Below are 16,241 nucleotides of genomic sequence, written 5' to 3' on the forward strand. Positions count from 1 at the left end.
TAGCTGGAACTATTACAAACTTCTACATGAGAAAAAAAATAAGACATCTCATACTTGATAATGATTATTCTCATGCCCAAAATGAAGAACCAGACTCAGTGCCCAAACCTAGAATATAACTGATCTTCCCAATTTTAGTCCAGTTTTTGAGTCTCCCAAAGTATATGGAAGCTGTCACACCCAAGCTACTTCTACCTCCGTTTGACTCTTTAGCCACTAATCCTGCATCTAACGTCCTCCTTCTTTCGTCCTGTAACCCGTCAGTATGATCAGAAGGTGGGAAGGACGGTGAGAAGACAGTGGTTACAAGGAAACCATACTGGAACTGCCCGAGAAGGAGCAGTGACGGAGGGTATATCGAGTCCAGGCTTCCCTAAATAAAGGGCTTTCTCGTTTGTTCTCTGGCTAGGTTTGGGAATATCGTCTTGACCTTTATGCTTCAACTTAGCCTTGCAAATTGGCTCCAAAAAATATCTTAGCCATCAAAGATGTTCTTTTACCTTCAGCATTATGGGTCATTCCCGTGCTTACCCATGCCTGCAGTGCCTTGTCATTAAGCAGTGAGACCACAAGGCACATACTCGGCATAATTTAATAGAAAGATCATGGAAATGGGGGCAGAATTGTTTGTATTTGGTGTTGGCTCAATAGTTGATTTCAGAAGGGCCTCGGTTCCTGCCTCCCCACGCCGAGGCCCTGAGAACATATCCATGCATTCATTTGTTTCACGGTTTGCCATCAGGATGGGGTCGTTACATCCTGGTGCCACCGTTTGCCATCAGAGGTGAGACAGCAGGTAGTTGTCTTGCATTTAGAGTCCCCAGTGGTTTCAGAGCATTGTTTTGAAAAAAGGAAAACTCGAGGTTCGGAGGGTTTTGCATTCGGAAGTAGAGAAATGTAGGGGAGACCATGTGGCTAACAACAAAACTGTGTTTCTTAAATCTGCTTACGAGCACCTGGTACAGGATGCTCGGGTAGGAGGCCCGTATGCTGGGCCGCAAGCCTTGGTCGCTCTCCTGCGACTTCACCACCAGAGCCTCTAGCTGCTGCGTCGTGGAGTTGGCTAGTGCTTGAACCGTGGCCCTGTTGTAAGGGTGTCTTATGTCTCTGTGTTTTTGCTCCCAACTTGTTTGGGGGTGGCCTTTTCCCGTAGTGTGCCCTGGAGATGCGAGATTTTCCTTTGGCGGCAGGAGGCTCACACCCAGAGGATGCTGGAGCTGCAAGGGGAAAGGACCCACTTCCACAGCAGAGGAAAACAAAGAGGAAAAAGGCACCCAGGTGGCCAGCGCTAAGGGACGCGGCCAGCAAGCAGTGGGCCCCTGCCACTGCCTCCAGCAGCTGTTTCTGCTGCAGCCCGAGAGGAACTCGGGGAGCCCGTCCCTGTGTGTGACGCAAGCTCAGGATTTCAATCAATGCATTCCAGTAACCCTAAAGTGAGGAACTCTCCGTCAGGAAACACACAGAGGTAAGGGCAAGGGCGGCCCCCGGGGGACATCGTAGGTGGACCGCGAACACTCATCGCTAGAACAGTACGTGCTGTTAGAAGCCAGCGCGACCCAAATGGGCAAAGGAGAGAAAACAGACAAAGAAATAGTAGTAGAATAATAAACAGGCCGCAGTACAGTCAGCGTTTATGTGAAGGGTTTTCCTTTGCTGTTCTTTTGTCCATCATCCCCTGACCAGTCCTCGCCAAAGCACAAATGAAAGGACCTTACAGACCACCCAGGACAATGTGCTAAACTTGGCAAGTGAGGGGACTGAGGCCTGGAAAGGCACGGGGGCCTACGGGCCCAAAACTAAAACACCAGCCCCTGCGCTCCCACTGCGAAGCTTTTCCTCTGGTCCACGCACGGTACTTAAGTTGATGTTTTAAAATCGTTTTTCCCGGTCCCCTGGGGGCGGTGGTTAGTGGATCTGCTCCAGTGTGATGCTGCTTGTTGGGCTCGGATCCCGGAAGGTTTCCTGAACCTACCAGTCACAGTGGGTTTCCTCGCTCTCCTAGACCTGCTCGTATTTTCCAGCAGGGACGTTGGGCTCCCGTTACAGCTGTCCCATGTCATCAGCCGAGGGGTGGGGAGTATTTTGATCTTCACGATGCCTGTTTGTTTACCCTGCGCCAGTCTTAGTCGGAGAGTCACTTCTCTGTGTACATAGAAACCGTTGACAGAAGCCCTGGAGATGGGTCCCCATGTGACTCTAGGGTTCCCGAGACCTGGCAGGCCACTCTGTTTGAGCCTCGAGCCTCGTCTCTGGAGGACTCTGAGATGGGAGCAGGGGTGGAGTGAACAAGCAAGTGGCTGACAGGACTTGGGGGTGCTTGCTGAGACCTCGAGGGCTCCTTGAGCCATGCTAGAAGCTGCTTGTCCCTGCCCTGTGCCAACCAGCTGCGTGCGGTGTCTGACCTCCCTCTGTTGTCTGTCTCTTTTAGTAGCCCTAAGTCAAAGCAGGAGGTGATGGTTCGTCCCCCTACAGTGATGTCCCCATCTGGAAACCCCCAGCTGGATTCCAAATTCTCCAATCAGGGTAAACAGGGGGGCTCAGCCAGCCAATCCCAGCCATCCCCCTGTGACTCCAAGAGTGGGGGCCATACCCCTAAAGCACTCCCTGGCCCAGGTGGGAGCATGGGGCTGAAGAATGGGGCTGGAAATGGTGCCAAGGGCAAGGGGAAAAGGGAGCGAAGTATTTCCGCCGACTCCTTTGATCAGAGAGATCCTGGGACTCCAAACGATGACTCTGACATTAAAGGTATGTCTATAAGATCTTTGAGACTCAGAGGGAAGTAGGTATTCCCGAGGGAAGAATGCCGGAGAGCCCACCAGCCAAGTGGGGAGGGTAGGTTGTCAGATTCAGGCGTTTGCCCAGTTTCAGATGGAACTATTTCTTCTCATTCTCCTGCTACCTGAAGAATAGTTTAGAACCACTTGGTAAGGACTCACGCTCTTGAGGATGCAGTTGTCTCAGGGTTACGCGAGCCTGTCCCACGGCCCTGACCGTGCTCTTCTAGATGTCCTTACCTCCGTGCTCCGTGCACTTCCGTATGGAGCCAGCTGCTCCAGCTGGTCTGTACCAGTGGCCCACACGGGGGCAGTTTTTCTGGCCTCGCCGCCTCTTCTGCATCAGCTTCATCCTCCAACACTTGGCTTTTGTGCTGTGTGGTTGCCACCTTGCCACAGCTGTAGGCACGAGGGGAAGCTCTGGCCCCAGGCCGGATTTGTCACAGCCGATCTCACTGCGGCAGGAGTGAGTGGCTACGTGTGGTAGAGATCGGGGTGGGCACCAAAGCAGAGTGAACCAGCCCAGTGGTGTACGGGTCCAGTGGTGTGGTTTCCGGCTTTTTTCCTCCTGGTATAAAATCCCAAATCCTAACTGCAGGCCAGAACGTGAAGTTAGCATTCAAGGAATGGAAGTGTGGCTCCCCAACGCAAATTCGCAATGAAAACCTGGGTGATCGTTCCCCCATCTTTCCTTCCTCCCTGAGGTGTTTGTGGGAGGCCTGTTAGATGCTGTGTGCTGGGGGTGCCTGGTCAGCAATCCACACACAGTCGCTGTCCTCAAGGATTTGAGTGTACCTGGACAGCAGACCATTAAACAATGACTGTAAAATTTGATAAATGCTGAAATTGAGAAGTTGAGGGGTGTGGGTTCAGCCAACAGGGGCGTCCAGTCCAGTCTAAGAGGTTCCAAAAACGGTCTCCAGGAAGGAGGGACACATACGCTAGTATCTGAGGGGACGTGTGACGGGGAGGTGGTGGGGGAAGAGTGCTTTACAATTAGTCATTTCGGGAGAAGCGCATTTCCGTTTTTATGAGTAGGAGAGGTTTCCTCTTAGCAAGGTACTTCCTCCTTGAAATTCTCAGGGTGGGTTTTATGTTGTGATGCTGTGTCTGCTGGCAGAAGAAAGTGAGTTGTGTTCTTTGTGTGACGTGCGCCTTTCCGTTGTTTTAGAATGTAATTCTGCCGACCACATAAAGTCCCAGGATTCACAGCACACACCACACTCGATGACCCCGTCAAATGCTACAGCCCCCAGGTCTTCCACCCCCTCCCATGGCCAGACTACTGCCCCAGAGCCCACGCCTGCTCAGAAGACTCCAGCCAAAGTGGTATATGTGTTTTCTACTGAGATGGCCAACAAGTAAGTTGATGGCTGTGTCACGCTGTTGGCAGGGCCTGAGTGTTTGGGCACCTACGTTCTTATGCCCATTGAAGATTTATTTATTTATTTTTGCCCACTTATATTACTGTCACTTAAAGTTAACAGCACAGAAAGAGGTAAAATAAAATATGGAACCTCCCCACCCCAACCCCTCAGAGGCAACCATGGATTAGTTACTTCCTTGGCTCTCCTTCCGGAAATGTTTTGTGCTTATACAAACATACATGTGTACCTTTTTAAATGCAAAAGGGATTGATTGTACAATACACTTTTCTGCAACTTAGTCTTCTTTTTTAAAAATAACCCAAGTAATACATGTCTGTTTTAGAATAATTAGAAAATATAGATAATTAAAAGGAAAAACAAGATCTTGAATTCAAGATAACTCTTGTTCAAGATAACTACTATGAACACTTTGGTACATACTATGTTTCTGGTGGATGGATGGATCAATGGATTTGTGCTTATTTATAAAAAATGTGACTATAATACCAAAAATACAGTTTTCTGATTCTTTTTTCACTTTAAGATTTTTCAGTTAAGATACAAAGTGAATCTTGACAGCCATGGATGATCTTTAGGTGGTGTGAGATTTCACTTTCACCCTGCTGGGCTTGGGATTTTGAACTAGGTTTCCCAATAAAATATCCACCACAGTGCCCTGGTTTGAGCAAGAAAATCTTGTGGAGGTTTTTTTGTTTTTAGTGCCTCTTTGGAGATTTGCTAATGGCTATCTTCTGATTTCAGAAGTTCGAGGGTAAATGATAGGCATAAATAATGAAAACCTGTTTCTCTTGGTTTCTTCTCATGCCACATTCCCCATGGTTCTTTATCCTTCTCCTTCCTGTCTCGTACAAGTTCAGTCTGGGGTGAAAGAGCTCTGGACTTACAGCTAGTGAAAGAGAAACAAGTCCTAGTCTGTGCGCCTCCTCTGTCTCTGCAGAGCTGCAGAAGCCGTACTAAAGGGCCAGGTTGAAACGATCGTCTCTTTCCACATCCAGAACATCTCAAACAGCAAGACAGAGAGAAGCACAGCCCCTCTGGTACGTTGTTGTGGCAATGGAATAACGGTTTAAAGGGTCTGCAGTGACCGTAAGGGTGAGAGATGGTGAATGTCATTGTTAGGGCGGTATGCTCCTTCTGGGCATGTAACCTAATTCTGGCGTTGTACGGTTTGGGTCACGTCACACTGTGCTGGCCTTCCCTACAAGCATGCTGGCACATTGATGAATTACTAGAAAGGAAAAGGTGTAAATTAAAAGAAGGAGTTAATTTAGATACCTTAGAATTTCCTTCACGTAACCATATCTGGGAAAACCTGAAATCAGATCCTGTGTATAGGGCAGGTTTTTAAAAAAAAAATAGCAAACACTCTTGAGTTAGTTAAAGAACAGGAAAAAGCAACAACTGAAAACTGCAATAGTAGAGGACATGCTGATGATACCCTAATTAGAGTCTCGGTGACCTTCAAAATGATTCGTACTTACTTCAAAGTGAGAGGACCATCGAATGTTTTTAATTCCTTGATATTTCCAAAATTGTAATAAACATTAGTCTGCTTCTGTCTGGTACTTAAGCACCTACTGTCAACTACAATAGAAAACGCTGTTTTAGTACCCGTAGTGTTCCAGACCGAATGAAAAGATATTTCTTACATCTGGCATTGGCAAGGCATTGCACCAAATGCTGTGGGGACACTTAAGAGGTTCAAGACACAGTCCCTGGAAATATAAAAATCTAATACTGGGGTGAATCTTACCCAAGGGGAAAGCTAAATGACAATGAATGACTGAAGTAACAATTCAAGATAAAATAGATGACATTTTGTCTATGTTGTATATCAAAGAAGTCCCTGTCTGTTGACATAACAGCTTGCATGGGCTTTCCTGGACTTAGAAAAGGAGTTTCACATTCCTCATGCATCTCCACTATGCAAGGGAAGAGGATGGATATATGTAACATTTAAAATGTGTGTGTGTATGTGTGTGTGTATGTAAACACATATGTATGTATGTATGTATGTATGTATATACACATACACGTATTTTAAAACTATATATGTATACACATGCATATTCAAAGTTTATATTCTCCTAGGATACATAAAGTACAATGCAAGTCAAATCAACATTTTATTGACTTAGGGACAGATCTTAATGCAGTTTTCACCTCCAACCTTCTCTGGTACTAAATGAAATCAGAAAAGGAGTTAAGAAGGACGGAGTTGGGGATAGTCAAATCACCATTGCTCCAAATCTAAAATAGGATGGTACTAAACTATTTCTTTTGTGATAGGACACCGGTGCCCACCTCCAACATACAAATAAAACTTGGCCAACAAAATGAAACTTAAAATGGCACTGGAAGGAAGTGGAGGTGACCTCCACTCTCCAGTTAAGGCAGCGGGCGTGGAAGACACTTTGCCCATACAGGGTCCCACAGGTCAGCCAGGCTGACCCACCCCGATCTCTGTCTGCAGACATGTGCAGGGATACCTGCAGGGGTAGCGTTTGCACACAGTCACAGCATATGAGTCCTGGAAGTTATGTCCTGTGTTTATGCAAGACAAACTGTTCCTACGCAGCGATACACATAATGACTCGTGTACAAGTTTGCACACAGGTAAACATTCCAGAGAGGAGGTGGGGAGGTAAGTAAGAGCCTTAGGGGTTTGGAAATGCAGGCTGAATTAAGTGAACAGGTAGGAGCAAATGAACATTGCAAAGGGACCGTGCAGCTCCCTGGAGGCTGGTGAGAGCTTCCTGAGGCTGGGCCCTCCCACTCCTCAATACTCCAGAGTGCCAGGGATTTGACCCGGGACGTGTACGTGCATCCCTCTTCCAAACACCTCCCAGCATCCGTGTCACCTGTCGTAGGTGAGAGTGCTTTTACCCAGGACTCAGTGTAGCATTGGTACTTAATAAATAATAATAAGGCGATCATCCAGCCTGTGAAGAGCAGTGTGCTGTCTATTGGAAAGAACAGGTCAAGAGACACCACGAGCTAGACAGCCTCAGATTTCTCCACAGACGCTTCCTGCCGACAGATTATCTTACTACAGTTAAGGTGCAAATTCTTATCAAATATGGAATCAGTGATCACAAACTGAAAACAGAAACCAGAGATGTCAGGCCCCCTGGAAACTCAAGGAGAAGAGTACGTTGGTTGTCACCCTGCCAGAGGAGACACTGAAACGGGGTGGCCTTGCCTGCCGCCTCTGGCTGGTAGAGGACCGAGCTGTGACAGGTACTTTCTCTTTCAGTTGAAAACATCAGGCTTGTTGATGGACAGTGAGACGTCTGCAGACCTAGTTGTACTTTCGGGGAAAAGAAAGAGGTGTTAGGCATAGCCTCCCACATACCAAGAAACTAATCTCACTCTGAATCAGAAACACATAGTAGATACGTGATATCAAACCTGTTCCTCGAAATAGATACTCAGATGTATTCGCTTTGGCAGACCGGCCCTCCCCTGGCATGCCTATATACTTGTTGAAACCTAATCTTCAGCGAGAGGAAGAGGCTGCTATTTGACAGTGAAGTGGGGGGAAAAAAAATCAAAATGTCTCCGTGTCCAAAGTGGGGTTGGACATGAGCAATTTCTGCCGCAAGTGTCAGTGTAGATTTATGTGACTGGGACAAGTCCTTTATAACGTATCTCGCTCTTTGAATCACCCTCCTGTTCAATTTACCGATGATTTGTAAAAATCTCATTTATCTTCAGAACACACAGATATCTGCCCTTCGGAATGATCCGAAGCCTCTCCCACAGCAGCCCCCAGCTCCAGCCAACCAGGACCAGAATTCTTCCCAGAACACCAGACTGCAGCCAACTCCACCCATTCCGGCACCAGCACCCAAGCCTGCCGCCCCGCCGCGTCCCCTGGACGGGGGTAGTCCCGGGGTAGAAAACAAACTGATTCCTTCTGTCGCCAGTCCTGCCAGCTCCGCTCCACTGCCCCCAGACGGCGCCGGGCCCAACTCGACACCCAATAACCGAGCAGTGACCCCTATCTCCCAGGGGGGTGATAGTTCTTCAGCAGATCCCAAAGCCCCTCCACCTCCACCAGTGTCCAGTGGAGAGCCCCCCACGCTGGGAGAGAACCCCGACGGTCTGTCTCAGGAGCAGCTGGAGCACCGGGAGCGCTCCTTACAAACGCTCAGAGATATCCAACGAATGCTCTTCCCTGATGAGAAAGAATTTACCGGAGGACAAAGTGGGGGACCCCAGCAGAACAGTGGCGTATTAGACGGACCTCAGAAAAAACCAGAAGGGCCGATACAGGCCATGATGGCTCAATCCCAAAGCCTAGGTAAGGGACCTGGGTCCCGGACAGACGTGGGAGCTCCATTTGGCCCTCAAGGACACAGAGATGTGCCCTTTGCTCCAGATGAAATGGTTCCACCTTCCATGAACTCGCAGCCTGGGCCCCTAGGCCCCGACCACCTGGATCACATGACCCCTGAGCAGATAGCTTGGCTGAAGCTGCAGCAGGAGTTTTATGAAGAGAAGAGGAGGAAGCAGGAGCAAGTGGTCGTGCAGCAGTGCTCCCTGCAGGACATGATGGCCCATCAGCACGGGCCCCGGGGCGTGGTCCGAGGCCCCCCCCCTCCGTACCAGATGACCCCCAGTGAGGGCTGGGGGCCTGGGGGTGCAGAGCCGTTTGCCGATGGGCTCAACATGCCACATTCTCTGCCTCCGAGGGGTATGGCCCCCCACCCCAACATGCCAGGGAGCCAGATGCGCCTCCCTGGCTTCGCAGGAATGATAACCTCTGAAATGGAGGGGCCAAATGTCCCCACCCCGGCTTCTAGACCAGGTCTTTCTGGAGTCAGTTGGCCAGATGATGTGCCAAAAATCCCAGATGGTCGAAACTTCCCGCCTGGCCAGGGCGTCTTCAGTGGTCCCGGCCGAGGGGAACGCTTCCCAAACCCCCAAGGATTGTCTGAAGAGATGTTTCAACAGCAGCTGGCAGAGAAACAGCTGGGTCTCCCCCCAGGGATGGGCATCGAAGGCGTGAGGCCCAACATGGACCTGAGCCGGATGATCCCAGCCTCCCAGCGACACATGGAGCCTGGGAATAACCCCATCTTCCCTCGAATACCAGTTGAGGGTCCTCTGAGTCCTTCCAGGGGTGACTTTCCAAAAGGAATGCCCCCACAGATGGGCCCTGGTCGGGAACTTGAGTTTGGGATGGTTCCTAGTGGCATGAAGGGAGACGTCAGTCTAAATGTCAACATGGGATCCAACTCTCAGATGATACCTCAGAAGATGAGAGAGGCTGGGGCGGGCCCTGAGGAGATGATGAAGTTACGCCCCGGTGGTGCAGACATGCTGCCTGCTCAGCAGAAGATGGTACCCCTGCCATTTGGGGAGCACCCTCAGCAAGAGTATGGCATGGGCCCCAGGCCGTTCCTTCCCATGTCTCAGGGTCCCAGCAGCAACAGCGGCTTGCGGAATCTCAGAGAACCAATTGGGCCCGACCAAAGGACTAACAGCCGGCTCAGTCATATGCCACCACTACCTCTCAACCCTTCCAGTAATCCCACTAGCCTCAACACAGCTCCTCCCGTGCAGCGCGGCCTGGGGCGGAAGCCTTTGGATATATCTGTGGCAGGCAGCCAGGTGCACTCCCCAGGCATTAACCCTCTGAAATCCCCCACGATGCGCCAAGTCCAGTCACCCATGCTGGGCTCGCCCTCTGGGAGTCTCAAGTCCCCCCAGACTCCGTCGCAGCTGGCAGGCATGCTGGCGGGCCCAGCTGCCGCTGCTTCCATTAAGTCCCCTCCTGTCTTGGGGTCTGCTGCTGCTTCGCCTGTTCACCTCAAGTCTCCGTCACTCCCCGCCCCGTCACCTGGATGGACCTCCTCTCCAAAACCTCCCCTTCAGAGTCCGGGGATCCCGCCAAACCACAAAGCGCCCCTCACCATGGCCTCCCCCGCCATGCTGGGGAGCGTGGAATCAGGTCAGTGTGCTTGCATCACTGTGGTACCTGGTAGCTTAGACATGGCAAAAGCCTATTCTATTTCCTTCAAGAAAACTGGTGTCCTAACTTGATTGTGCAGCCAGAGGTGGCAGCCTTTGCCAAGATGGATGTGTCTGTGGCATCGTGCGTGATCAGTGCTTCCATGGGGTTATGAGCAAGTGTCCAGTCCTGTCAAAGATACACGGGCTCTTAGCGCAGAATTTGTTTATCAGATGAGACAGTTAAAAGGAGGAGGGAAAAATGGGAAATCTTTGTCATTTCACAGAATCATTTACATTTGTACAGTGAACACCTGTTGCTGAAATAAAATGTCGTAACAGTGGATAAATACGGCTTCCCACCCACCCACTTCAGGGGGCTGCCCTCAAATCAGCAGATTCTGAGGATAATCCCAAGCAAAGAGGGGAGGCTGCCGAGAGATTTGAGTGGTTTTCGTTAATACGTGTTGACCACAGAAACAGTTACCAAAATCTTCTTGGTAGACTGCTGTTCTCACAGGTCAGCTGCAGTTGCTTAGTATTTTCGTCCTGGGAGAAGCTCTCACTGATGATGGTGGTTTGGTGAATGGGACCAGAAGGGGTCAGGAGAAGATGAGTACTGAGGTATAAATACTAGGTCCAAGCCATATCCACTTGAGAAAGGCTAGAATCAGAATTGGAGGAGGTTGATCTTCCCAAGCCAAAGTGTGAGTGTCTGTTGGACCACGGTTCACAACAGGCGTTCAGTGGAACAGCCCGCTCAGACCTTCTTAGTTCAAACACCTTGTGGGAATGAATCGAGAGCGTGTGTAGTGTGATGTGGATCGTACCTGGGGTCAGATCGCTAGTCTGGCTCCACAGCATACTGGTCCCTGAGTCGAATTCTAAATTGCAATTGGCAAGGGAACAAGCCACTTACTTCGCGTTGTTTTCGGTGTAGTAGTTGTCTGCAAACCATGTTTTTCCCAAGCTTGAGCTAGTATTTCTAACGCGTTCTTGGTGTGTTTGTCTTCCCCTCTGCGATCCGTCACCCCCGCGTCTCGCGGCCATCTCCCTCTGCACACACACCGAGCTTGACTAGGAGATTGATGATTTGCGACGCAGGTCTAATAACACGGTCCCGTTCATCTGTCTCATCCTGGCCTTGCTACCTCATAATCACAGGCCCACTCGCCTTCGAGAGGTATCTAATTTGCTGCCCATTTTTGTTTCCTTTTGCTGTGTTCTCCTAGGGGGTCCCCCACCTCCTACAGCCAGCCAGTCTGCCTCTGTGAACATCCCGGGAGGTCTCCCCTCTAGCACACCTTACACGATGCCTCCAGAGCCGACCCTGTCCCAGAACCCACTGTCCATTATGATGTCACGAATGTCCAAGTTCGCAATGCCCAGTTCCACCCCATTGTACCACGATGCCATCAAGACTGTGGCCAGCTCAGACGACGACTCCCCTCCAGCTCGTTCTCCCAACTTGCCATCAATGAATAACATGCCAGGTAAGACATCAGGAAGATGGGACCTGGAGCTGACGTAGGACAAGAGAAGCCTCTCGCATGTTTTCTCGACAGCTATAGACCTCAGTAGATGGAGGTTCGACAAGTTGAAAAGTATACCACCGAAGTCAGTTTTCAGTAGAATTCAAGTGTCTTGACTAGAGAAGATAATGACAGTTTTTTTATTGGCTCGATTCAGTAAATGCTTATAAGAAAACAGGTTTCCTTATAGTTTCCTTACAGAAGTTCTGATGCTTTGGTGTGTGTGTGGGGGGGAGGGGTCCTCCTAGCGCGATACTGAAAGCAGTTTCTTTTTAACATGCTGATTGGAATGTCTTTAGTTCCCAAATATTTTCCTGGAAGGGCAGCCTCAAACCACAGGCAGCCGCAAGATTTCAGAGAGTGGAAAGCCCCTGTTTCCTAGAGAAGCACTTTCTTTAGGACAAGAGAGAAAGTTTCTCCCTTCCCTACCCGTTCACTCCTACACCTCCTGCCCCTGTAGATCTCACTGCCGGGGAATGAGCTGAGATGGTGACGGTGATCTGCAAAGAGACCGTGACTTTTCCGCCCTGGTTTTGGCTCCAGTTCCATTGTGATTCTGTGTTTCGCCGAAAATAAGACCTAACCGGACATTCAGCTCCAATGCGTCTTTTGGAGCAAAAATTACTATAAGACCCAGTCTTATAAGACTGGGTATAATGTAATATAACATATAATATATAATATAATATATGATATGATATAATTATAATACCGGGTCTTATATTAATTTTTGCTCCAAAAGATGCACTAGAGCTGATTGTCCGGCTAGGTCTTATTTTCGGGGAAACACAATCGTTAGGGGTGCTTCTTAATGATCAGCGATCCCAATTCATCAGGGTAGGCCTTGCTCTGTAGACAGCACAGGCCACCATCCTTACCACTCTCAGTGCTAATTCCATAGACCAAATACATATATAAATGTCCCAGAGACTCTAGTAGAATCCGCAAGCTTTTCTTCTTCATGAAAAGTTCTTTCTTTAACGTTTCACATAACCGAGACTGAAATGCTCTCTCTGTGAGGCAGTGTAACTTGATGATGTCCGATGTCAGTCGATGAAGGCCTGTTTGGTTTCCTTGTTGTAGTTATTTCTGAGTCTTGGATTTGTAGGACTGCTTCATCTTCTTTCTCCAAAAAGGACCATACTCAGGTTGTTCAGACAAATTGTTTGCTTCCATATTAAACATCTCCAGTGAAGAAGACTATATCATTTGCATATTAATTTGTAACTGTTCATACAGGAGACTTCCTTCCTAGTTGTCTTCTACGTGCTCTTACGTCAGACAGTTGAAGACTCAGTAGAATGCTGTGTCACAGAGCTGTTGGTTTGTGTGCCCCAGCAGGTATTCTAACCTTACTGAGGGCAAGGGTTGTGTGTGGTGTGTTTTCCCAGGACAGTACCATGCACACTTGAGGCACAATAATTTTTTCATTAATGTGATTTATTATAGTTGCTTTCGGTTGATTTCTTTGATATCTTTCTTTTTCTAGGAATGGGCATTAATACACAGAATCCTCGAATTTCAGGTCCAAACCCCGTGGTTCCGATGCCAACCCTCAGCCCAATGGGAATGACCCAGCCACTTTCTCACTCCAATCAAATGCCCTCTCCGAATGCCATGGGACCCAACATACCTCCTCATGGGGTCCCAATGGGGCCGGGCTTGATGTCACACAATCCTATCATGGGGCACGGGTCCCAGGAGCCTCCGATGGTACCTCAAGGACGGATGGGCTTTCCCCAGGGCTTCCCTCCGGTACAGTCTCCTCCACAGCAGGTTCCATTCCCTCACAACGGCCCCAGTGGGGGGCAGGGCAACTTCCCAGGAGGTATGGGTTTCCCAGGAGAAGGTCCCCTTGGCCGCCCCAGCAACCTGCCCCAGAGTTCAACAGATGCAGCACTTTGCAAGCCTGGAGGCCCAGGGGGTCCTGACTCCTTCGCTGTCCTGGGGAACAGCATGCCTTCAGTGTTTACAGACCCAGATCTGCAGGAGGTCATCCGACCTGGAGCCACCGGAATACCTGAGTTTGATCTGTCTCGCATTATTCCATCCGAGAAGCCTAGCCAGACACTGCAATATTTCCCTCGAGGGGAAGTCCCAGGCCGTAAACAGCCGCAGGGGCCTGGGCCTGGGTTTTCGCACATGCAGGGGATGATGGGCGACCAAGCCCCCAGGATGGGACTGGCATTACCTGGCATGGGGGGTCCAGGGCCCGTGGGAACACCGGACATCCCCCTTGGCACGGCTCCATCCATGCCAGGCCACAACCCAATGAGACCACCAGCCTTTCTCCAGCAAGGCATGATGGGACCTCACCACCGGATGATGTCACCAGCACAACCGACAATGCCCGGCCAGCCCACCCTGATGAGCAACCCAGCTGCTGCCGTGGGCATGATTCCTGGCAAGGATCGGGGGCCCGCTGGGCTCTACACCCACCCCGGGCCCGTGGGCTCTCCGGGCATGATGATGTCCATGCAGGGCATGATGGGACCCCAACAGAACATCATGATTCCCCCCCAGATGAGGCCCCGGGGCATGGCCACTGACGTGGGCATGGGTGGCTTCAGCCAAGGACCCGGCAACCCAGGAAACATGATGTTTTAAGCTGCTAAGAATGGATGTGCCGACCCTTGTCAAGATGAGATTCCAGGTCCTGAGGGCTGCTTCGGGGGAGTTCTAGGAGACTGTCGGTCATGCAATAGGAGAACAGAGACCCGGGGGCTGCTGTGGGGGAGGGGGGCACTCGAGAATGTATGGATTGACCTGAAAACAAATGATTCATTTAATCAACAGGTGTGTTTTTTTTAAGATTTATTTTTTAAAGATTATTTTTGTGGACTTGGGTATCCCATGATGGCACCTCCTTTTGGGAATCGGTAGCCGTGCTTTGAGAATTGCCATCGGTCATGTGTTGCACCGTTCTCTGTATGTTTACGTCCTTTGGACTGGCTTCTCCCAGGATTCTTTGCTGGTTTTGTTGTTTTTTTTTGCTTTGGGCTTTATTTTGTGTGTGTGTGTACTGTACTATATTGTCAAAGGGATTTTAGCAGAGACTTGAGTCTTTGGGACAAGAGGAGAACAGGAATGCTGGACCGTTTACTTTAGGTGGAGAATCCATCTTCAGACCTTTGGACTCTTTTTCTTTCAACTCCAGTGTATAGAAAAACCAAACTACGACCTCAGAGCAGAGTATTAATGAAAAGCACAAAAAAAAAAAAAAGGAACTAAGTTCAGCGAGGGGTGGGGGGAGGGGGGAAATTTTTCTTTTTAAAAATAATGACGTTTAGGACATTTGTTTTTCAGTTCAAGTGCTCTTCAGCACTCTCTCCCAGTCTGCAAACCCACCGGCACATTTTTCTCTTGTTTTCCCTCCCCCCTCCTTCCCCACCTCCTTGGTTCAGTGTGTTTCGTTCCCCTGTGCCCTCCCCACCCCCACAGGTGACCCCTGCTTCCCCCCTTCTTTTTCCCTTTGGCAGCTGCAATACATGGTGTTACTTTGGGGAAAATAAATCTAACGATAACGAAGCCTCGCCTTGCGTGCCGGGGTGGTCCCAGCCGCCGGAGGGAGAGGCCTGTCTTTGGGATGCTCGAGGGTCTTCCTTTCCCTTCGTCTGCTCTTCCCCAACTTGCCCTTCCCTGCCCACCTGGTTTTCCGTCCTCCTTTTCTTAGGAATTCCCAAGTGAATTTTATTAATGTGGGAGTGGAACAGATGCTAAAAGCTACCCAGGATTTTGTTTTTTGTTTTTAATTTTCTGGTTCCTTCCCTTCCCCGCCCTCCCATGCGTAAAACGTTCTGTGTAACCTCCATTAAATTTGGTACAAAACCACTCACCAGAGCTGTGGTGTCAGAAAAATAAAATATATTGTTTCTTACAAAATTGAGCAGACTTTTTCGTTCACTTGGATTCCTGTGTATTTAGTGTTGGGCACACGAGTTGCCACGTGACCCAGGAGCATAACGTCTTTGTATTGGAGGTGATCGGCGGTGCAGGTTGGGGACAGTGTGCCAAGTGCCAGAGGAAGCTTGTCCTTTGCTGTTGAGTGACTTCACATTCCTTTATCCCGTTCTGTTCCTGTCTCAGCCTTGACATTTTAGCTACGGGCAGAGGCGCAGCCCTGGCCTCCATTGCTGACAGTTACCTCTCGAGGCGATTAATAGTCTTGACTAGGAATTTTTGCGAGAGCCAATTCAACGGTGTGAAGTAATTAGGAAGGCCGAAGGTATATTTAGTCACTTGAATAGGCTATGAAACGTCCCTGGATCTCGTTAAGGAACAAGGTTCTTACCGTTCTCACCATACATGCAAGGCCGGGGTTTCCACAGCCTGTGAGCTTGTGGTCCGTTCTGCCAGCCCCGCGTGTTCTGGAGGTGATCGTCAGTGCGCGTCCTGCTCCGGATGTGTCCAAGGGACTCGCTGTTTGTCTTTCTGCGCGGCTGGGTTTGTTCTGGGTTGTGTATTTGAGTTGTAGGCATTTTTAGCTGAGTGAGTGGGCGTCTGTGCATGTTTGTTCTGAGGTGAGAACCTCCATGAGGAGCGGGAGGTGCCACGTGTCTGCAAACGGGGACAAATTGGTGTCCCACCGT

At 49.7% G+C, this 16,241-nt stretch overlaps 1 protein-coding gene across 5 annotated transcripts in view; it reads left to right on the forward strand.

Moving 5' to 3' along the window:
• BCL9 (BCL9 transcription coactivator) overlaps positions 1 to 15,534 on the forward strand; it is a 77,944-nt gene extending 62,410 nt beyond the window's left edge. For 2 of the 5 annotated variants that reach the window (XM_033092882.1, XM_033092883.1), the window contains 7 exons: positions 1,154 to 1,465; positions 2,429 to 2,745; positions 3,946 to 4,135; positions 5,100 to 5,199; positions 7,880 to 10,121; positions 11,353 to 11,613; positions 13,142 to 15,520. In XM_033092882.1, coding sequence (XP_032948773.1) covers positions 1,413 to 1,465; positions 2,429 to 2,745; positions 3,946 to 4,135; positions 5,100 to 5,199; positions 7,880 to 10,121; positions 11,353 to 11,613; positions 13,142 to 14,259 — 4,281 coding nt within the window. In that variant the 5' untranslated portion in view covers positions 1,154 to 1,412 and the 3' untranslated portion in view covers positions 14,260 to 15,520. Of the gene's footprint in view, positions 1 to 1,153; positions 1,466 to 2,428; positions 2,746 to 3,945; positions 4,136 to 5,099; positions 5,200 to 7,879; positions 10,122 to 11,352; positions 11,614 to 13,141 lie in introns of all 5 variants that reach the window. The other 3 variants (XM_033092884.1, XM_033092881.1, XM_033092885.1) reach the window with 3 other exon arrangements.
• Positions 15,535 to 16,241: the final 707 nt, after the last annotated feature.

Source organism: Rhinolophus ferrumequinum, chromosome 22 (assembly GCF_004115265.2).
Source record: "Rhinolophus ferrumequinum isolate MPI-CBG mRhiFer1 chromosome 22, mRhiFer1_v1.p, whole genome shotgun sequence".
NCBI classification, from domain to species: domain Eukaryota; kingdom Metazoa; phylum Chordata; class Mammalia; order Chiroptera; family Rhinolophidae; genus Rhinolophus; species Rhinolophus ferrumequinum.